At 40.4% G+C, this 22,211-nt stretch overlaps 1 protein-coding gene and 2 long non-coding RNA genes across 7 annotated transcripts in view; 1 reads left to right on the top strand and 2 right to left on the bottom strand.

Annotated features, from left to right (window-relative positions):
* SMC3 (structural maintenance of chromosomes 3) overlaps positions 1-11,710 on the top strand; it is a 31,140-nt gene extending 19,430 nt beyond the window's left edge. The window contains exons 15-29 of the mRNA XM_082225033.1: positions 114-213; positions 665-825; positions 1,091-1,232; positions 1,590-1,740; positions 2,147-2,299; positions 3,401-3,552; positions 4,361-4,519; positions 4,944-5,051; positions 5,420-5,528; positions 5,886-6,133; positions 6,223-6,435; positions 7,203-7,394; positions 7,491-7,668; positions 8,643-8,749; positions 10,413-11,710. Of these exons, the coding sequence (XP_082081159.1) occupies positions 114-213; positions 665-825; positions 1,091-1,232; positions 1,590-1,740; positions 2,147-2,299; positions 3,401-3,552; positions 4,361-4,519; positions 4,944-5,051; positions 5,420-5,528; positions 5,886-6,133; positions 6,223-6,435; positions 7,203-7,394; positions 7,491-7,668; positions 8,643-8,749; positions 10,413-10,484 (2,245 nt within the window). The 3' untranslated portion in view covers positions 10,485-11,710. The remainder of the gene's footprint in view (positions 1-113; positions 214-664; positions 826-1,090; positions 1,233-1,589; positions 1,741-2,146; positions 2,300-3,400; positions 3,553-4,360; positions 4,520-4,943; positions 5,052-5,419; positions 5,529-5,885; positions 6,134-6,222; positions 6,436-7,202; positions 7,395-7,490; positions 7,669-8,642; positions 8,750-10,412) is intronic.
* Positions 2,569-3,392, bottom strand: LOC309533581. The gene is made up of 2 exons (XR_014220305.1): positions 2,870-3,392; positions 2,569-2,802 (listed from the first exon to the last, which is right to left on the bottom strand). It is a non-coding gene; the product is annotated as an uncharacterized lncRNA (long non-coding RNA).
* The window catches only part of LOC309533579, a 36,913-nt gene continuing 22,371 nt past the window's right edge, over positions 7,670-22,211 (bottom strand). For 4 of the 5 annotated variants that reach the window (XR_014220299.1, XR_014220300.1, XR_014220301.1 and 1 more), the window contains 3 exons: positions 18,669-18,770; positions 16,305-16,415; positions 7,670-8,313 (listed from right to left, as the gene is read on the bottom strand). This is a non-coding gene — a long non-coding RNA (uncharacterized lncRNA). Of the gene's footprint in view, positions 8,314-16,304; positions 16,416-18,668; positions 18,771-20,328; positions 20,492-22,211 lie in introns of all 5 variants that reach the window. The other variant, XR_014220303.1, reaches the window with a different exon arrangement.

Below are 22,211 nucleotides of genomic sequence, written 5' to 3' on the forward strand. Positions count from 1 at the left end.
AGATTAGGACAAGGTTATTAGAGACCTTGCAATACCACTACCCTGATCTGGTATTTTATTCTGTTTTTCCTTGAAGATACATTTTGTAACATGGAAGTGTACTATTTTTTCAGTTACTTGTGGAGAGAAGAGAATGCAGAACAGCAAGCTCTTGCTGCAAAACGGGAGGACTTGGAAAAGAAACAGCAGCTTCTTAGAGCAGCAACAGGAAAGGTGAGAGTCATAGCATGCTGTCATAATTACGATATATTTTCAGAAACTAATATAGTTCTTTTTCCTTCTGAAGAATTTTGTGGGGAATGGTCAGGCCAAAAGTAAAAATCAAAACTGTCCAAAGACAAATTCATTTGTATTACCAAGTCACAAATACAAACCAAACTGTGGTTTTTTAAATTAGCTTCTGTGGTCACCAATCACTTGCTTAAGTGCATACAGTTGCCCTATACTTAAACTTCAGTAGTTGTGCATATTAATTTGTCTGAATAAATAATGGATTCAGTGCTGCGTGAATTATAATGATCATTGCATTGCATAACATGTCCTGTTGGTATAAAACTGATGATAACTAAAAGTGGAGGAAATTCTTAGAGAGAGAAATAGTGATGGGGTTTACACTATTTCCACAAAGTATAGGAAGCTCAAGTAATTCTGCTTCATATGACAGGCTATTCTAAATGGCATTGACAGCATAAACAAAGTCTTGGAGCATTTCCGTCGCAAAGGCATTAACCAACATGTTCAGAATGGCTATCATGGAATAGTAATGAATAACTTCGAGTGTGAGCCTGCTTTCTACACCTGTGTTGAAGTTACTGCAGGAAACAGGTATAGTTCTGATTACTAGGCTTTTTTCCTGTGGAAATGTTCAATGTGAACATATTAACTTTAAACCATTGTCTGCTAACACTTAAATTGGTGAATTGGGCTTTTTTTCTAATAAATATTAGTGCATAAAACTTTTTGGTTCCATAGGATTTTTTTCTTGGTAGTGCTTGATGGCATGTAGGAGGGGAGACAATGCAGTTTTAATTTAAGATAAAACATTCATTCATTCATTCATTCAACTTTGTTCCCTCTCTTTTCATGTTAGGCTTTTTTATCATATTGTAGACTCTGATGAAGTTAGTACCAAGATATTAATGGAGTTCAATAAAATGAATCTACCTGGAGAAGTAACTTTTCTGCCTCTGAACAAGCTGGATGTTAGAGATACTGCATACCCTGAAACCAATGTGAGTCTGCCATCATCGTCTTCTTTAAATAGCAAATTGTCCTGTTAGGCCTACATACTTGTAATCGTTTCAGTGCTATTTTGGCCACAAATAAAATGATTGCAAAGGTGGATGCAACCTGTATTTAATTTGTCCCTGCATGTTGCCGTTCTAAATCTGTCTTTTAGCCAGGTTATTTTCCTTTAATTTAAGGGAATCCTTGTTTGAGTTACTTACATTCTAGATTATTATATTCTACATTTCAATTATTTGTATTTTTAGCACCAGGTTGGCTTTTTTATCGTATACATTTTGTACCTGAAAATAAATGAAGTACACTTGTACTTCTTTTTAACTGTTCAATATTTTTGCTTTCAGGATGCTATTCCTATGATCAGTAAACTAAGATACAATCCAAGATTTGATAAAGCCTTCAAGCATGTTTTTGGAAAGACTCTTATTTGTCGTAGTATGGAAGTGTCTACCCAGCTGGCCAGAGCTTTTACTATGGATTGTATTACTCTGGAAGGTATGACTTAGGTTCAATTTTATTTGCAAAGGAAAGGGATTTCACAGTTTACTTGGCTCTTTGTCAGCTATTCAACAAAGCATATATAATTCATTGTGTTCTGATAAGCTGAATTTGTTGTGTACTAGTTCTCTCCCAAACCCTGTTCTGGCTATATATTGAAAAGGCCAGTTCATACAAATGTAATTGCTTGATTTTTAGAATAACTTAGGTAGAGCTGTAAATGTTTTTCATTAAGTGTTAATAATAATTTTAAAGCGGCAGAAGGGGAATTTCCAGCCCACAGGCCTAACTAGTTCTTCTAGGCCTTTCAACTTGGCCGGCAGGGCCATTTCAACCAAGTCACACTCACCTGCCCTACATCAGATTAGCTTCTATTCTTAACAAATATATTCCCCGCCCCCAGGTGATCAAGTCAGCCACCGAGGGGCTTTGACTGGGGGTTATTATGACACAAGAAAGTCTCGACTTGAACTGCAGAAAGATGTAAGAAAGGTGGAAGAAGAACTAGGAGAACTTGAAGCAAAGCTCAATGAAAACCTGCGAAGAAACATTGAAAATATCCTTCATAGTGCTTGTTCATATGTGGAGGATGTTGCTGGTGGGATTGCTTATTTGCCTGTTTCTCAGTAAAATAACTGCATTGTGTGTAAGGGAATGGATGACTGAGGTACAAATAGTGTGTGAATGCTGTTGGTAGTTTTGTATGTGTCTCTGTGTACATGCATTTGTCTTCTGCATGAAGGCGAGTAAGAGATGACATAATAGAAGTTAATAAAAGTAACCCCGGCATGGAGAAAGTAGATAGAGAAAAGTGGGGGGGGGGTTCTGTCTCATGACACTAGAACTCATGAATAACCCATGAAGCAGTGTTGGAAGATTCAAGATGGATAAAAGAAACTACTACTTCATTCAACACATGGTTAAACTGTGGAACTCACTCCCACAGGAGGCAGGGATGGCCATGAACGTGGGTGGCTTTAAGCGCAGTGGCCAAATTCATGAAGGAAAGGGCTGTCAGTGGTTCCTGGCCATGATGGTTATGCTCTTCCTCCACAGTTGCTGGAAACCACAGAAGGGGAGAGGGCTCTTGTGGTAGAATCCTGCTTGCTGGTTTCTGACAGGCAACCGTTCAGCCACTGTAAGAACAGGTTGCTGGAGTAGATGAGCCATTGGCGTGATCCAGCAGGCTCTTCTTACGTTCTTCTGCTTTGGTCACTGTTTGGGAAACTCAGAAGAGAAAAAGTAGTGTAGGTATATTCTGTTGCCAAGAAGCAGTCAAGATTTGCTCGGCCTAGAACAGAAAAAGGGGGCCTTAACGGTATATTTGCAGAGAGTAGCTCTTCACCAGTAGCGTTGTAGAAACTGAACAAATATGCCAGGAGTTTTGCTCAAAAAGTGCATTTGAGATTGTTTGCGGTCACATCTGGTAGGCGATTAGCTTGTAAGTACAATTTTATACCCAGCCATATTGTAACTTGCATTGCATTTGTTTATAGAAGGTTGTGGCATGTAGTATTTCTGTCCATGTTAATATGCTATGATTTGTAAACAGCCTTTATTGCTGTAAAAGGATTCATTTTTTAAGACCAATAACATACTGATTTTATATCATTCATAATGTTCACGATGATCAGAATTTTTCCTTAGCACACTGCACGGATTAATAATGAAATTGATCAGCTAATGAATCAGATGCAGCAGATTGAAACCCAACAAAGAAAATTCAAAGCTTCCAGAGACAGCATCTTATCGGAAATGAAAATGTTGAAAGAGAAGAGACAGCAGTCAGAGAAAACATTTATGCCTAAGGTATGGGATCATAGATTTGTAGAGTTGGAAGGGACCATGAGGGTCATCTAGCCCAACTCTCTGCAATTCAGGAATATTTTGCTCGAACTCACAGCCCTGAGATTAAGAGTCTGTTGCTCTACTGATTTGAGCTATCAACAGATATTTGAGAACATGTGCAACTCCAACTATAATCCTAACACTTGAGTCGCAGTGGCTGGTTTAATGAAATAGAGCAACCACCAGTGCATCCACAGCCCAGTCACTTGTGCTAGTCATGGCGGAAGCAGGGAAAAATCGCCCCTTTGCTAGTTCAGTTCCCTGGCTGAATCAGGCTAATTGCCGTCATATGACAGCAGTAGGGCCTGCTCAGGATCCAGCAGATCCTGTGCTTACCAGTGGGCATTCCCCCGATGGTGGAACTTCCCCAGCAGCAGAGTCTAGTAAAGAGCCACCTCCGCTCCATCCAAACCCCCTCCAGCTTGACAGTTCAAGGGCTTTGATTGCTCTTCCTGCACAGCAGATTATACTTTCATTATCTGGATTGTTCAGTGTGCTATCCAGCAGATTAACTGGTTTAAAAAAAGGAATCAAGCAAGTGAAAGTATAGTAATGCTTATGATTATTTCTCAGTCCAGTTTCATAGTCCCTGAGAGTCCCTAAGGCTGCAGAGTAGGATTTTACTTCTGAGTAGGTACATATATGAATGAGATCACTGTTGTTGCTTATTGCGTTTAAGCCTTTTTTATATGGCATTTGCTGCTAGGTCACATAATTAGATAAACTGGAAGGCTTATTTCATGATACTCACATTTAATTTTTTCTTCAGCAACGCAGCTTACAAAGTTTGGAGGCAAGTTTACATGCTATGGAATCAACCCGGGAGTCTTTAAAAGCAGAACTGGGGACAGACCTGTTGTCGCAGCTCAGTTTAGAGGACCAGAAACGAGTTGATGCACTTAATGATGAGATCCGACAGCTACAGCAAGTAAGGACACTTAAAATGAAAAATAAAATTGCTGTGATTAAGAATGTTGGGAAATTATGTACAAAAGCCTGTTCAGAACTATTTCCTTCCCCACTTTCTACCTTTGCTACCTTTTCATTTTGTAGTAAAAATAGTGTGATACCAATGTTCGTCATGCATAGAGCTGACCCACTGAAATCAATGGATGCCCATAGATTTCAGTGGGCTTGCTAGAATGTACTTATAAAACATGTATGTAAATAGTGGAGAGCATAAAGCATTTAATGAAATACCAGTAAACAGTTTTAGCTGATAACTTTAGTTTTGAGGTTTTAGTAACATAAAGCAATGTATAAATATTGTGAAATAAAATTATTTTTTTAAACAATCAGCCAACAATATTTAGTTGTTTTTTGTATATCCATATGTATTTCTTGGTTTATAGGAAAACAGACAGCTTTTGAATGAAAGGATCAAGCTTGAGGGGATCATCACACGAGTCGAGACTTATCTGAATGAGAATTTGAGAAAGCGTTTAGACCAAGTTGAACAGGTAAGATATTTTATTTTGATCCACTCCATTCTTAACATTTTTTAAAAAACCATTTTAAAATCATCACAGTGACTCGGTATTTACTGGTGTGTCTCTAAGTTAGTGGATGTTCACATAATATTTATTTATTGAACTGCCAACATTCAACAAATTTTGGAGAATCCTATGATGACACAAATATAAATTCTCTTTATGCAATTTTTGGTGTGAAGCTGCAGTCTATATATTTCTAATCAATTATAAAAATGAGCTATTCAATAATACTATATTGTAAACCATGAAAAGTAACCTCTTCTAAGTAGTATAGTCTATAGTTTCCTTATTTGCATCAGCTGAACTTGCATGCTGTTAACATTTTGCATTTTTAGGAGCTGAATGAGCTGAGAGAGACAGAAGGTGGCACTGTTCTTACAGCAACAACATCAGAGCTTGAGGCTATCAACAAACGAGTGAAAGATACGCTGGCACGCTCAGAAGGTTGGTAATCAAGAGAAGGTGACATATCTAGTATATTTTATTAAAATATTCTAAAATACAGTTAACTTAAAGTATTCCAAGAACAATTAACAAAGATTATAACACTGAAATGAAATCATGTTCAAAGAGTATACAGTACAAATAGTACAAAGGAGGATAAAGAATAACTAGAACTGGTAGCACAATCCTGGACACATTAGCTGTGCTTCCCATTAAGCCCCCCAGAAGGATACAAACTATAAAAGCTTATTGGACTCCCTTGTGCAATGGATTCCATGGCTTCTTTCTGAAGCTGCTGCTAGAAGTTGTAGTGGATGCTGTTACGTTTTTATACTATTCTTTGATTTGTTATACTAGATCTGGACAATTCAATTGATAAAACAGAAGCAGGAATCAAAGAACTCCAAAAGAGCATGGAGCGCTGGAAGAACATGGAGAAAGAGCACATGGATGCTATTAATCATGACACAAAAGAACTTGAAAAAATGACTAACCGGCAAGGCATGCTTCTGAAGAAGAAGGAGGAGTGTATGAAGAAAATCAGGGAATTGGGGTCACTTCCCCAGGAAGCGTTCGAAAAATACCAGACTTTGAGCCTGAAGCAGGTAACAAAAGTGTTGAGAGCTCATCTCCAGAGACAGGGAGTGGTGGTTCATACCGTGCTCTGATCGATTTTCTCAATTCTTTTATACAGCTATTTCGCAAACTGGAACAATGCAACACAGAACTGAAAAAATACAGTCATGTCAATAAAAAAGCTCTAGATCAGTTTGTGAACTTCTCAGAGCAGAAGGAGAAGTTGATAAAACGTCAAGAAGAGTTGGACAGGGGCTACAAGTCCATCATGGAATTGATGAATGTCCTTGAACTCAGAAAATATGAAGCTATCCAGCTAACATTCAAACAGGTATTATTTGGCACCCATTGTGAGTGACAAGGCTGTTTGACATGCTTTGAATTGCATGTTGGAAACAATTGTATTATGTATTTGTAAAGTTCATAAATTGTCACCTGGTTTTATTTTTACAAGCAAACTGAGGTTACTGAAATCTTAGCAAGAAATTATTCACTCTATGAAAAGGTCCTAACAGAGGCACATGTCTCAGACTAGATTCTAACCAGATTGTACATATTTGTAGGTGCTATGAGTTTGATATAGGATAAACCTGCCCTTGACCCCACCAACTGCAGTATTGGCGTTTGGTGCATGTGTGAAGAGACTCTGCTTGCATATCAATGCTCTACACAAGAGAAGAGATCCTGAGCCAATCCAGATTCTCTATCCCCACCCCCACCCCTGTGCACACATGGAGGAACTTTGTGTACATATGTTGTTGCAAGCATAGGGTCCCTTATACACATACAGGGAGCCAGCCCATACAGTCCCCAGTCTTTTGTCATTCAAGTTTTTTGTTTTGCCACAAGTGCCAGTGGCAAGCACCACTTTGCTACTTTGTGTTTAGTGCACTTTGGAAACACTGAATCAGCAGTTATTAAAGTACTTCTTTAATCGGGTGATGGGATGGGATTTTCTAGGATGAACTCTTATGGCAATACTTTACCAATGTACCTTTTGAAATCCTTTTAAATTACTTTTACAAAATTTGTCTGTCAGGAAAAGCCTTCAGGTTATTTGTGCAAAGATTAATATGGATTGAATTACACTTTCTCAAGGTCTCAAAGAACTTCAGTGAAGTCTTTCAGAAGCTGGTGCCTGGGGGGAAAGCTACACTCGTGATGAAGAAAGGTGATGTGGAAGGCAGTCAATCTCAAGATGAAGGTGAAGGTGGTGCTGAGAGTGAAAAGGGATCAGGATCTCAAAGTAGTGTTCCTTCTGTAGACCAGTTCACTGGAGTTGGGATTAGGGTAATGGAATATTTTACCTTGCACTCTCATGACCACAAATTATATTATGGTAATGCTTAAGAATTGGCAGTAACTAATCTTTCATTGTTCCTGCAGGTGTCATTTACTGGCAAACAAGGTGAAATGAGAGAGATGCAGCAGCTTTCTGGTGGACAGAAGTCACTTGTGGCTCTAGCCTTAATTTTTGCTATCCAGAAATGTGACCCTGCGCCGTTTTACCTCTTTGATGAAATTGATCAAGCCCTAGATGCCCAGCATAGAAAGGCAGTTTCAGGTAGAGTCTTTGGTATTTTATTGTTCTACACAATGCTACATATTACTTCTCTATCTAATTGCAGTTACAAAGAAAGCTACTCATAATAAAAATAATTGGGATTATAGTTTCACTATAGCTGCTTAATGTGGCATATGTGCGTCTTGTAGCTGTCCTTCTCTGGGGTACAGAAGTGAACTGCTGTTATGCTTTTTGGGAACATGGTTGGCTGTTTCACTGTAGCTGAAGGAAGGAACACAGGGAGATATTTGCCACTTCAAGTTGACCAGTTCCCTAGCTCTGTGGATTCCCCAGATATGTCTGGGTCTCACTGATGGGAATGACATTGTAATAGTAAGGCCGAGTATGACTTCTAGAAGGTAATCTGGCTTTATTAAGATGTGTAAACCTTATAAACCAACCTGGGCTCTGCATTTGGGGCCCTTCTTTGTCCAGAGGATGGCAACATGAGAATGGGCCTTTTCTGCAGTGGCTCCCTGTTTGTGGAATACTCTCCCCAGGGAGATTAGGCTGGTGCCTTCATTATATATATTTTTAGATACCAGGCGAAAGCATTTTTCTTCAACCAAGCCTTATTGCTACTGCTTCCATCAACCTTGGAAAAGTTTTCATAGTGGCAGTCCCAATCCTGCTCTGGCACATTATCTGGAATGACAAAAGAGCAGTGCAGCAGCCAGGAAGATGGCGTTACCCCTTGATTTCTTGACTGGTATATTCCCAATTATATATTTCTTCCAAGTCCTTCCACATTTATTCCATACATGATGAATCAAATGCTGACCAAATCGAGCTCCTGTGACAGTTTACAGAATAGTCATGTGATGCCCACTCGAGCCAATTGCTGAAATTTGCTTGCATTTTAATATCACACTTTGTTATGTACCAGAACTTTCTGCATTTTATTACTTACCCACTAAAGAAATGCCTGGAAAATTATTTCAATGTTCGTTGAGAAATTTGTTTTACTTCCCCAGATATGATCATGGAACTGGCAGAACATGCTCAGTTTATTACCACAACTTTCAGGCCGGAACTGCTCGAGTCTGCTGATAAATTTTATGGTGTAAAATTCAGAAATAAGGTATGCAATTATAAAGCGTGTTAAATAAATTATTGTAGGCAATGGCTGAAGTCCCTCCAAAGCATGATGGGACACTGTTACCATAAATAATAAATCTGGAACTTGCTTATAAATCACTTCATTAACAATAAAGGCACATGAATTCAACAGGCTTATGTTAAAGGCTGCGATGGCCTCTGACACATTTCTAGTGACTTGATTGCTAGTGTTTGCATAGATTTCAGCTTCATTTGACTGACTGAAGGCAAGGGTAGTACTGCACAGATGTCTAGATACACAGACATTTCGGAACATATGACTGGAGGGTTTTTATTTTTTACCTTTATTATTTTTAGTACAAAGTACGTGCTGTCCTCCTTCTAGGCTGCTTTCTGTAGATGACAGTCTAAAAGTAGGAGAGTATGCACTCCATTCTATTAAAGATCCTGTGCCAAGAGTTTGAATTGTGCTGTTTGTATAAAATACGTAACTCTTGTCATTTAGAGTGCAGACCAAAGCCGTGATGTGTCACACTTGGGGGTGGTGTGTGTGGATGGGATGGTCATCCTCCACCAGCCCAAAACAGCCCCACGGACTGTGAAGTGTAGCTCTATTAACTTGGAGCTCCCTTTTTCTTCCACTGAAAGTGCAGGCTGGCAGAAGAACCACTGGCATGAAGGTTCAAAACAGGGTGTTTGAGCGCTGCCCCGCTGGCCTCACTTGATGGCCTGTACCCACACCTGGGAGGGACAAGCTTGTGGATACAGTGGTTGCCTTGCCACTTCATTGTGTTGCACGGCTGCCCAGCCAGGGTTTGAATTGCTCTGGCTGATTATTTTGCTCTGCCTTTGCTGCTCATAGGTGGTGGGATCAGGTATGCAGGACTCTAAAAGCTCTGAGTAATGGAAATCTTGTTCTGACACCACTCCAGTTTCTGAAACATCACAAGGCAGTGCCCATTCACTTTCAAATACAGGCGTCTCCCCACTTATGCTGGGGTTACATTCTGGGGCCCTGCATGCATAAGCAAATATTTTGTAAGTGGGGCTAAAAAGCCTCCAAATGCCTGTTTTCCCCTGCTGCCCAGCAATCTCTTTCCCACTCTCTCTCCACACCTAGAGTTAAAGTTCTGGGGCCAGCTGGAGACTGGAGGTTGCACAGAGAAGTGGCTGCTGTGCTACTGTGCACATCAGTTGCTAGGTGGGGAGAATGAGCAGCCTACACAAAGCCCTGCTGTATCTCTCATCTCTTTGGGGCTTCCTCCACCCTCACTGAAGTCTTCCCAGGGCTCCGGGGAGGGTCTCCTCACTGGCCACAAGGACTCTCCAGCTCTCTCCTGCCATTTCCTGGTTTTAATCTCTTTATTTATTTCCTGACACCGTGCACATTTGTGGTCACGCGCAAGTTGATTGTGTCTAAATGGGAGGATGCCTGTACATATTTGCAAGCATAAAGGTTAGAAATGGAAGCTGGGTTTAGGATGCAGTACTGCATGCTGAGATTTTCAAAATGTAGAGTTGTGTGTGTAACATTTGGTAGAATGATTTTGCCTGGCTCATACATTAATTACACAGTTACAAATTTACAGTACTGTAGAGGGAGAGTGCTTCATAAACACCATGGAGCTGTTATGTTGGCTAGCATCTTCATTGATTTCAATACTGTGCTTCTTTTTCTGATTTAGGTCAGTCATATTGATGTGATCACAGCAGAGATGGCCAAAGACTTTGTGGAAGATGATACTACTCATGGATAAGTCGCAGAGAGCTGTCAGCCTGTTGGGAAAGTCTGTAAAATATTTGTTTCTACACTGGGCAGCTGTGTAAAATCTGAAATACATTGTGACTGTTCAAAAGCTATTTTAACATAAGTTAATGGAGCATCTGAATATTATGACTTCTGTATACATTGGATTCCATTTTACATATGTGCTGTTAAATTCTTTTATAAAATACCTGTTAATTTTACCTTCATACTATACCTGTAGCTTTAAAAATGTACTTTTAATGTGTCTTTTTTGCTGTTTTAACTTTTTGGAGTTTTAAATGCCAGTTCTTCCTTCCCAGTTACAATTTTAATGTTTATACTGCCTCACATGGTTTTTTAAAATAGCTTCAATAAAATAATTGTTTTTAATGCTGTAATTTAGATACATGTTCTTGATATTGGGAACTGCTATACTGTCTACTATCACTTCATGTAGAATGCAGTTTGTTTATGTGTATGGAGATCAATATTTGGCAATAGAGCTTATAGATGAATTTACTCCTGGCTTGTAGGTCACTGGCTTTTTAGATGTCATGATAGGTTACAGAGATTGGTTGTAAATCTTTACGTAAGCTTCTGCTTGTGATTTATGGGCTTTGGTGCCTCACAATCAGATAGGTTTTCTATTCCATCATCTTTACTCTATTTTATAGCTTAGGAACTCATGCAACTCTGAACACCTATCATGCTCCACTTCAAGTTAGTTATATGCACAGCATCTGTTCTGGTTAAATGAAGTATCTCATATTTCTACCATTTTCATTGCTAGATAGCATGGGGTGGGGAATTTTGATTCTACATAATTTGCTGTATTAGTGCAACATACTTATTCTACAGATGTTTTACAACAGGTGTGGGGAAACGTCGGCCTTCCAGTTATTACTGAACTACAACTCCCATCAGTGCTAGCAAAGTTGGCCAATGGCCAGGGATTATGAAAGCTGTAGTTCAGCAGCAACTGGGTCATTCATATAGATTCTCCCACAGATTATATCTAAGATTAAAATCATGAGTTATCCCAATCTATGAGTGACTCCACAAGTATGTCACCTCCTTTCAGGTTTCAGTATAGCCATGTCAAAGAGAGAGGTTTACATCCTTCACACATGATATTGCAGAAGTGGAGCACTCTGGAGAGCAAGACTTATGTGAGAATTTACCTCAAAGTACCTTCCTTGATCATCAATTGTACAAAGCAAGCAAGCAAACAAAAACCCATTCAGATGCATCAGCTGTGCTGCATTAGCAGGAAAAAGATATTAGTTTGGTTTAATACTGACCCCCTCCCCTAGTAATTTAGGATAGTAGCCAAGCAATGTAGGATTAGTTCCATGTTTATGTCTGACTAGATTCAGATGGGCGATCCAAAATACATTATTTGCTATTGGCAGAGCCAAACTAGCAGCTGGTGGCATTGTAAAATAAAACTTTTAGAATGCCAAGCCAGGGAGGCAAGCCAAGGCTTCATTTAGTGTTGCTCGAGTAAACAATCTCTTAATACTTCCAAGTGTTTTAAAAATCTGTGCATAGGTTTACTTTCTTTTTTACAAAGTACAGTTTTTAAGGAGCTGATCAGTAAATGCTTTAAAAATAATAATAATGAAATTGCATTGTTGAAGCTGTTGCACGATACAGACATTTTTCCTTAGTGTCACTATTGTACCAGATTAGGCGTTAGCACGTGGCATTCTTGGCAGGTGAGCAGCCACCCCACCCCACCCCACCCGCTCAACATGTTTAAAACTGTTTTTAATGTTGTATTTTAAATTGTTGTAACCTGCCCTCACCCTTACGGGTGAAGAAATTTATTATTATTAATAATAAAAAATAAAAGTCAGAAAGCTGTGTTTGGGCTTTGTAAGGTAACAGCATTACAGTTAGCGCCTTTCCAAAGAACACGAAACCAGGGTAAGCACTGCGACCCTGGAATTTCTTACTTCTTGGAATATAGTGAGGTGAGCCCAAGAGTATTTTCAAAACTTTGTTCTCCATTCTTTTGTGAAACGGAGGACAGGAAACATTCCTATTATCAGGAGCAGATAATATATAATAACTTCACCTCAACTCAGAATCTGTGGATTTTGCTTGAAAATTCTCCAGGTTTTTACACATTCTCTGAATATTTGTTAGCGAGGTGGTTCCCCCACACTAGTATTTGCTTAATACACAATGGATGGTTTTTAGTATTGACAAGTGTTAGTTGTTACACAATGGTTTATCACCCTTGTTTTCAGACTCTTGGTCATCAGGGATTCATTTCCACATCTGCCAAGGATTCCCTGCATATCTGGTCACAGAGGCCTTGTAGACCACACAGAATTCTAGTGCATGTCTTAGGAGAAGTGCAGGGGAACTAGTAGCCCTCCAGATTTGTTGGACTACAACTACCATTCCTGACAATTGGCTGTGCTGACTGGAGCTGATGGGAGCTGGGGTGGACACAGATTCTATATCAAGTTGTAGAAGTACTTACTGTGGAGCAGAACACAACCAATTTTAATGCTGGTGGACAAACTTCATTTCAGACATGAGATTAATTGAACCTGGCAGGCATAAAGTGTGCATTCTACCACTGAGCTGTGGCCCCTATCCTCGTGGTAGGCTTAGTTCTAGAATCTGATTTCAGTGCCAGGGCTGAATCCTAGAATGGATGTGCAGAACTTTTCAGCTGTTGATTAGGGATGGGCAAATCTGTCAATTTTTATTTCTCTGTTTTCTCATTTTTCAAAGCTCAAGTTCCATTCTCCACATTGCCACTTTACTGTGTGAATCTTATTCAAAACCCTCATGAACACCCATCATTTTAGCATGATATTTGATTGTATCCTGTTTTCCCTAACACATTTTTGCAAAGCAATTTTCCATAATATATACATTTTTATGCACACTTTACCCCAGAAGATGCATTTTTGTAAATGTTACTAGACGAAACCTGCATTGCAAAATTCAGAGGTCAAAGGATGGCTATGTTTTGGTTCTTGTAATGTTTTGGAAAGTGTGAATTTGATGAATTCTCCTATAAATGCAAACTGAATCAAATCCGCCCGCCCCCATCTCTATGACTGACCAATTTGGTGATTTGTTTTATTTTGTTCTGAAGAAAAAAGCATGCTAAACTACATCCCTTCCTCATCTGATACTGCACATCTAATTGATTGGCTGAGAAGTATGTGGTAACAGCATATTTCAGCATCACTGGGGAGTTCTCAGGGTAGCTTCTAGTTTCCCTTTTGATGCCATATCCACTCTTCAACTATCCTGGGATTGAATAGCTGTAGATCCCACCCTGGACCAGGGAAGAAGATGTGCAAAATAATTCTCCATCAGTCAGCTCCTGCTACTTCCAAATTTCAAGCAACCACCAACACAACAGGCTGTGTTTTGTGAAGTGGGCTGCTGGAGCACAAGGAGGAGGGGATCAGTTGGAGTGGGGGTTATTTTAATGGAAAGACAGTGGGCCCTGGTACCATTCTTGGGCTCAGCTTGTGTCCTGAGGTCCCTTGTTTCTCAGTTCTGTGGCCCTGCCTATGATATTAAGCATTTTTGGCAGCATTTTTGTACAGCCCTACACTTACATTCCCAGGGTGGTTTACAAGAAGAATGCATTTGCATTTTAATATTTTTAAAAAGTATGATAAAAGCAACAAAACAACAAAAAGCATAAAGCAGCAGGATTAAATATATATATATATCTAAAGAGCTTGGGAAAGATAAAAGTTCATTGCCGAGGCCAAAAAGGCAGTAAACTAGGCTTGCAACAAGCTTCTCTGGGGAAAGCATTCCACAACTGAGATTTAACCGCTCCGTACAGACCCCCCTCTCTCTGGCAATTATATATATAAAAAATTCTGCTACAGAGGCAGTGGCTGGCCTCATACAAATCACACATCTCTTGGCATAATATGAAGAATCAGAGTGTTACTGCTTTGTTGCTTTTGACCAGGGCTCGACCAGTCATTTGTAGGGTTTGTTAGTAGAATATATGATCTCTAGTACGTTTGTCTTGGTTAACTGGCCTCTGAACCTGTTCTGTGTATAATGGATTGTGAGGTTCTAGTTTTGAAAAAGAATGCCCACACTAAATTATGCAAACCTGAAGCCTGCCTACCCTTGCCCTGAAGCAGGGCTGGAGGGACCTATGAACCTCCAGATTCTGTCAGACTCTCACTGCCATCAGTCCTAACCAGCATGGCCGATAGTCAGAAATCATGGGAGTTGTAGCCCAGCAACATCTGGAGGGCCAGAGGTTCCTCAGCCCTGCCCTAGAGTGTATTCCTGTCATCAGAGAGTAACAGGGAGCCTCAACACAGCAGGAATGAGGCTTTCCATGTCAGAGGGTAGGGCTTCCAGACAGTTGTTTTTTTTAATACCTGACAGTATTTGGTAGATAAATGTAGATGTTATTTGCTGATGACAGCGTATATTCTTTATTGACGAAGCTTGACAAAATCAGAACAGCCACGAGTCAAGAATATGCATTTTAACTGTTTTACTTTCAAGTGTCCAATTCAAAATGCAAATTAAAACTTGCTTGAAATGGTCTCCTGAGAAAAAATTAATGTGGAAAAATGGAAAACTCTGCCATTTTAAACATTTATGGGAATTCCTTTCAGCTCTGCTTGCTATATGTGTTTACAGCCGCCAGGTGGTGTTTCTAACCTGACATCGCATGACCAAGCCCATGTTTTTCTTTAACTTGCCAGCTGTTTCATATTAGTCAAATAGCAATGTGCAACTTCAAAGTGTTGCTGCCTTCAGGTTCCATTCTCCGTAAGGTTAATGGACAAAGTGTGAAGTAGTTTATGTTTCTTGAAGCAAGCAGTTGCTTTTAGCGTGCCTACTTATAAGCACAGCGGGTGAGCATCAATTTTCAGTGCTACTGGAAGCTTGACGCAGCTGTTTCAAATTACATTTCATGCACTGGCAATTATCTGCTTTGTTTGTTCCAAAAATTGCTGCATTCCTTCCTTCCTTCCTTTGACTCAATTTTTTAAAACTAATTTACTCCAGTAGTACATGGCAATATTAGTATATTCTGGAAGGGGGGGGAGGCCCAGCCTGATGGAAATATGATGGAATAAATTGCAAAGTGAGTCCCGATACTTGAGACACTGAGACGCCCAACCATTCCTTGCTTAATAGACGTGTGATCATTTTAGCTCAGGAAGCATCGCCATCAGGAATCCGGGTATTACTGTTACATAAGTATGTGAACCTCAGTGTTCAATTTGTGTTCAAACCTTAAAATAATGTTTTTAAGGTATTTCACAGATTTTTATCCTGCTTTTAAAAATAATGTTCTATTCAAAGCCAATCACCAATAAGTAACTATACAAAACACATTCAATTGTTCTTTAACAGTTTTTTAAATTAAAAAACTTTCTATCTTCATTATTGTGTGCAAAAGAAATGTGGGAGGAGCGTGTTCTTAACCATGAGAAAGAAAAGAAGAACTCTATATATTTCACATCTTTGTGATTTATGGACCTTCCTTTGTGCCAATTAATGATTTAATGAGTTTGTGCCGATTAACGATTATGAACATTGACTGCAATCCTTTGTACATCTCCTTAAAAATGAGTCTCACTGCATTAAATGGGCCTTACTCTCAGGCATAAATTGCATACACAAAGTCACAATACCAAAGCTTCACTATTGGTAGGTCTGCACCCAATTAGATTATTAAAGGGGTGAACTGTGGAGAGAAAAGTTGTCTCAATTGTTAATCTGGCTTGGATTGTTTCCTAATAATAAAATTCCACACAAACAAACAAACAAACAAACAGAATTTCGACTCATCTACACTTACAATTTCTAGTTGTATAGTTGCTGTTTGATCCAGTGTGTACCTTTGGTCACATGTTGTTTCTTCTTAGAGTGAGTGGAGGATTTTCCTTTCCACACTAATGCAGGGTTGTGCCTGAACAGATAAAAGTTTGATGGGTGTTGTCAGGGGTTCAGGGAGAGAGGCACAGAGCAGGCAGGAGATGGACAACGATTGGCAAGAGTCCGAGGGCAGCGAGGAGGAGGATGACAATGACTCAAGGGATTCCATGAGTCTTTCCAGCGAATCAGAGGATTCCCAGAAGGGGGTGCCTGTGGTCAAGACAAAGGGAGTCCCAGGGGGGACGCATCAGGAGCAGGGGGCCAGCAGGGGACCCCAAAGTGGCAGCTGGGAATCAGGACCAGCTTCCCCACCAGAGCGCAGCGAAGGGGGGAGAGGTTCCAGTGTGTCAGGGGAAGCAGCTCCGGCAGCAGAGAAGGAGGAGGGGTCAGAACAAGCCATCCTCCCGGAAGGGGAGGAGGACAGTGAGGGGAGTAGTGTAACTGTCAAAAGGAAGGTCAGAAGTTGGGCGCGCGCGCCAAGTTCAAATGTGCAGGCGCGCGGAAGAACAGAGAGCCCGGAGGAGGAGCCAGGTCCCAAAGCCCGCAGGAGGGAGGGAGAGCAGTCTGGGGATTCAGCGTCAGGGGAATCCAGGAGGGGCAAAACCCCGGCGGGCAGGAAGACCCTGCGAAAAAAGAAAGGAAGAGGTGGAGCAGCACTAGCATCTTAAGCTGGTGCAGGGGAGGGACTGATTCAGAGGGGACTTCAGCGGTCTAAGCGTAACAGATGTGGGGCTGCACGCCTCGGCTGTGGAGCGGAAAATGAACTGCAATAAACATCTCTGTATATAAAGTGAACGTGGCGTTGGTCCTTTGTGAGCTGGGACCTGAGGCAGCCCTGACAGGTGTGATCACACCTCTTAAATACTATCATGTTCCTTCAGTCTGTGGATGTCTGAGCTATGAGCATGTGCATCGGGATAGCCCTTTTGTGGCTTTGCAGGCCGGGTATTTGTATTAAATGTCTAGTATTGCAGAATCCTAACCTTGCCAGAGAATAGGAGATTCAGCAAGACACTGTTATTCAGCGGGTTACTGTGATAATATTTTGCCTGTAGCTAATGAATGCTGTCATGGACAGTACAGTGGTACCTCGGGTTGCAGACACTTCAGGTTACAGACTCCACTAACCCAGAAATAGTACCTCGGGTTGAGAACTTTGCTTCAAGATGAGAACAGAAATTGCGCTGCGGCGGCAGTGGGAGGCCCCATTAGCTAAAGTGGTACCTCAGGTTAAGAACAGTTTCAAGTTAAGAACGGACCTCCAGAACGAATTAAGTTCTTAACCCGAGGTACCACTGTACTTTACTCAGTATCATCATCTTTATTTGCCACATCTCTCCTCTAAACTGAGCTTGCAAACTGACAGCTCACACCAATCAGTAGGAAATGGCTTGAAACAAATGTCTCCCAAACCTTGCCCACCGACCCCTCCACAAAGAAACACAGGTGATGCTTCTACATATGCCATACAAATGAAAAATATTGAGGATCTGTTCTGGATCTTTCACAAAAGTTGGATTTTTTTATGGTAGGAGAAAAAGTGGCTTTTCTAGTACATTATTCCAAAATGGTATCTGAATACTGATGATGTCATGTAGCAGCATGCCAAAAAAATAAAAATAAAAATTCACACACCCACACCCTGAACTATACCACTGTAAATGGGAAGTTTGGAAAGGCACTTACTTTAGTGCTGTCATCTAAGCAGCAGGAATTTAAACAGAACGGTATCAGAGGATGTATACGAGCAATTATTTCTTTTCCATCCAACACGCCATACATTAGACATAGGCAACCTTCAACCCTCCAGATGTTTTGGCCTGCAACTCCCATGATCCCTAGCTAACAGGACCAGTGGTCAGGGATGATGGGAATTGTAGTCCAAAACATCTGGAGGGCCGAAGGTTGCCTATGCTTGCCATACATCATACATCACTGCTTCCTTAGATTCAGGCTTATCCACACTTCCTCTCGTCCTGCTGCTTTCTCCTGGGGAAAGCCACTCTTTAGCACTCAGTCAGAGCAAACAACAATTCAGGTTTCCTCTGGACCAGTGCTTTCTAGGCATGGGACAAGCAGAAGTTTGGACAAGTGCTTCGTTTTGTGAATTGATCTTCCCACTTTTGATCTAATTGATTTACTCAACATCACATGTAAGGATTGTAGCCTTAGAGGCTGTACATGCTTATTTTGAGAAGCAATTGGAGAAGCATAGCTCATCCAGCAGTAGTAAAAACAGTACCAGCTCCTTCATACAGGAATGTTTGTAGCAGTCTAATAAGCTTACCCTCATTTATTTCTAAATTCTGTTATCTGCAGTGCAACTTTAGCAATATGGCAAAAGTTCCATCTCTCTACCAGTTCAGGTAAGATCCACATCCCAAATGTCCTAGGAAGAAGAAAAAGTTAAGTCAGTTCGAGCCATGGCATTAAGATGCTGTTTGCAACATTTCTGGGCATTTATCAGTTTTAAAAGTCCTTTGTTTATTGTGATAAAATTCCAGAAAAGCTGCAGCAGAAGGTTAGGATTCCATGCCAACAATGTAATCATTGCGGGAATGCCTTTCTACTCCATTCATGCTGTTTGTAATACAAGCAGGCTCCTCCAGAAATAAGACTGAATGTTTGGAATTAAACTGATTAAGGCTGCAATCCTGTGCACCCTTAACTGTGAGTTAAGTCCATTGAGCTGTTGAATTTCTTTCCCAAAAAATATGTGTTGGACCAGTATTTAGAATGTTCTGCTGTGCAACAGCAGCAGAGTTAAGAATCAATAATAGAGCTTGTCTCAGTGTCTCCACAGTCTGCGCGTCATAGTCTTGCCCCTACAGAAGCAACAGCTTCACAGCATTTTAATACAGAGGTTTGGCAGCACCAAACATTGCAGGGCAGCAGACACATTCAATGTAAACCCCAAATAGTTTATTAAATCTGAATACAATTAACAACACAATCCTTTGCATGTTTATTCAGAAGTAATTTCCATTATAAGCCATGAGTCTTACACCCTACTAAGTGTGTTTCAGATTGCAATCTATGGACCAGTTTGGAGAGCCCATTTTGACAGCAGCTGCCTGAGGCTCAACCAGATCCTGATTTACTGCCTTCCATATTCCAAAAGCGTTGGTTGTGGTGTAGAAAGTCATGGTCTAAGCATGCCGTGGAGCATGTCAGTAACTGCTTTGTCATATGCACACACAAAACAACTTGACAAAAAAACTAATCACACACTGAATATAAATGGGTCATGCGATCTGGCCCTGTTTTCTGTTTCATTCCTACCTCAAACTTACTTGCTCTGTCAAATAGCTACCCCACCTCCTACCTCATCAACTTCGGTATATAAAAAGAATCCTGCTATTCAAGCAGAAAGTTTGTCTGCTGAAAGAGAAACCTAGTCATATAAGGTAAAAGTCAGGGTGGAGAGAGAAGGGTGGGAGAGGTCTTTTTCTAGTTCCTAATCAGGTCTAGCTCCTAATCAGAAGGAATGATTTTGCCAGAGTTCTCCGATTACAGTGCTTTAGGGAAAGGGATGTTGATGTGATATGTCACCTTTTTGTCTGTCCTGTGATCTTCATCGATGGTGCTTGCTCGGAAACTGCTGGACATTCCAGTTTCTTTTTTGCCTCTGTGCCACATGCCCACACATTCTCTCCTGTCAAATCAGCTTTGCACTTAGTTTCTCTGACTTTTGATGCAAATTGAGCAGAACACAAGCCTGAAGCTGGTTCTTCCATTCATCTTAAGTCTCTATCTTCTACACCGATCCTCCTTAAATGTTGCAGGTTACTCAGGGGCAGTTTTATTACATGCACCATTATCGTAATAACATCATTGGTCAAAACTACAGGGAGGTTTAAAAAATCCCTTTGAGCTCCTCTCCAAATCAATATTAGAGATGCCTAGCATAAAAAAAAACCCTGGACTTATTTCTCTGTAATTCTCACCTAGTGGTTTCTCTATAACGTTTTCTGTTTTTATACACAGGACCCATAAAACGGTAAGGGAGATTAAGTGCATCCTTTTTCAACCACTCTAGAACAGTAAAGCCTGCTCTTCCAGGAAAACCACTGCAGCCATCCTTCTGGAATTGTGAAAGGTCATCTAATTCTGTTAATAAATAATAATAATAATAATAATAATAATAATAATAATAATAATAATAATAATAATAACGGCCTTTCCTTTTTAAATTGTGCCCTGAACAAAAAATCCCTGCAAATCTCATAAAATTCTGATAAAAAGAATGCTGGGGAGAGCATTCCACAAAACAGGAGCCACTTTAGAAAAGCTCCCCAAACTGCATACCCACTCCTTTAGAGCCAGTGTAACCCAATAAACCTCCCACCTATCAGATAACTCCATCAACCTCCCATCCACCAAGTCTAGAGAACCATCCACTAAGAGTGTCCCAGTCTTATCTGGATTGAGCTTGAGTTTATTGGATCTCATCCAGTCCATTACCGAGGCAAGACGATGGTCCAGCACATCCACTGCCTCACCTACAGACGTAAAGGAGATGTAGAGCTGTGTGTCACCAGCACATTGCTGACAATGTACTCCAAACATCCGGGTAACCCCACTCAGCAGTTTAATGTAGATGTTAAGTCATGCTTTGTATCATGAGCCACATTAGAACAGCCTTCAAAGCATTTCAAATTCTGCTGTTTTCCAATGTGCTATTATCAAGATCTGAACTGAAACTTGTATTTGGTGTGCACCCTTAGTACCCAGTGCATAATAACTGAGGCAGGCTCTACCTTCTCAAGACAGGGTCACAGTTGGCAAACCAGCTGAAGATGGTAAAATGCACAGTTAGCTACCAGGGCCATTACTACTGATGTTTTGGTTACAGGGCAGCTGGGTGCATTGCCAAGTGCAGTGTTGAGACACCCTATATACATTTAATACAGAATTGTATTACGGGCCCGGGCCCTGAGTCTTTAAACTGCCTAGCAATCCTTCTGATAAACAATGATGTTAACTGGGCGCCTGGAAATATGAAATAAAAATTTACCATTCCACAAACACTGAGGGCAACTCTCTCTCTCTCTCTCTCTCTCTATATATATATATGCACATACACACACACACCTTATCAAAGGCTGCAGGGATAAATGTCTCTCCCTTTCCACTCAGAAACAAATGGGCTGTTTAAAATCAGCCACCTGGCAAACTTCCTGTCAAATAATATCTTTCGGGGATTTGAAAGATTTGGACTCTGTAAGTAATTAGGGACTGGACACTGTGGGTAATTAGGAATCCACCACTTCTGTGTTTTTTTTTATTAATGAAATAAAACCAGAGCTCCATTTTTGTAGACTACATTTGTCAGTCAAGCGTTCATAACTTTGCAGAAAGAAACCCCCCCTCCAAATCTGAATTGTCTAAGAGAGTAGCAAGTGAACAAGACAGGCACTAGCAGTGTCCTTAACCTCCACCCCAGATCACTGACTTGGCAGGCGTTGATGACTTGTGATCTAGTTGTACAAGGGGAAAAAATCCAACTATAATTTGCAAGAAATTGCCATTTCTGTGCCTTGCAAGTATCCCATACAAAATTTCAAAGTTAAATAATCCCTCCTTTAATGTGGTGGTCATCCTTTCTGCAAGCTGCAGACTAGAAGGATCAAAGTATCAACAAAATGAAAATGTAGCAACTTCTGTAAAATCATAGTACAGATGGATTGCTCTTATTTATTACTGAAGATAGTTAAATGTGAAGTTTAAAGATAAATTGTTTTTTAAAGAGCACAGCACTGCTAAAGTAAATCTGCTATGGTGTAAATAAATATTTCTGTTTGGGGAACACATTCCTGGAACTAAGATT

Source organism: Podarcis vaucheri, assembly GCF_965113315.1.
Source record: "Podarcis vaucheri genome assembly, chromosome: 5".
Taxonomy (NCBI): Eukaryota; Metazoa; Chordata; class Lepidosauria; order Squamata; family Lacertidae; genus Podarcis; species Podarcis vaucheri.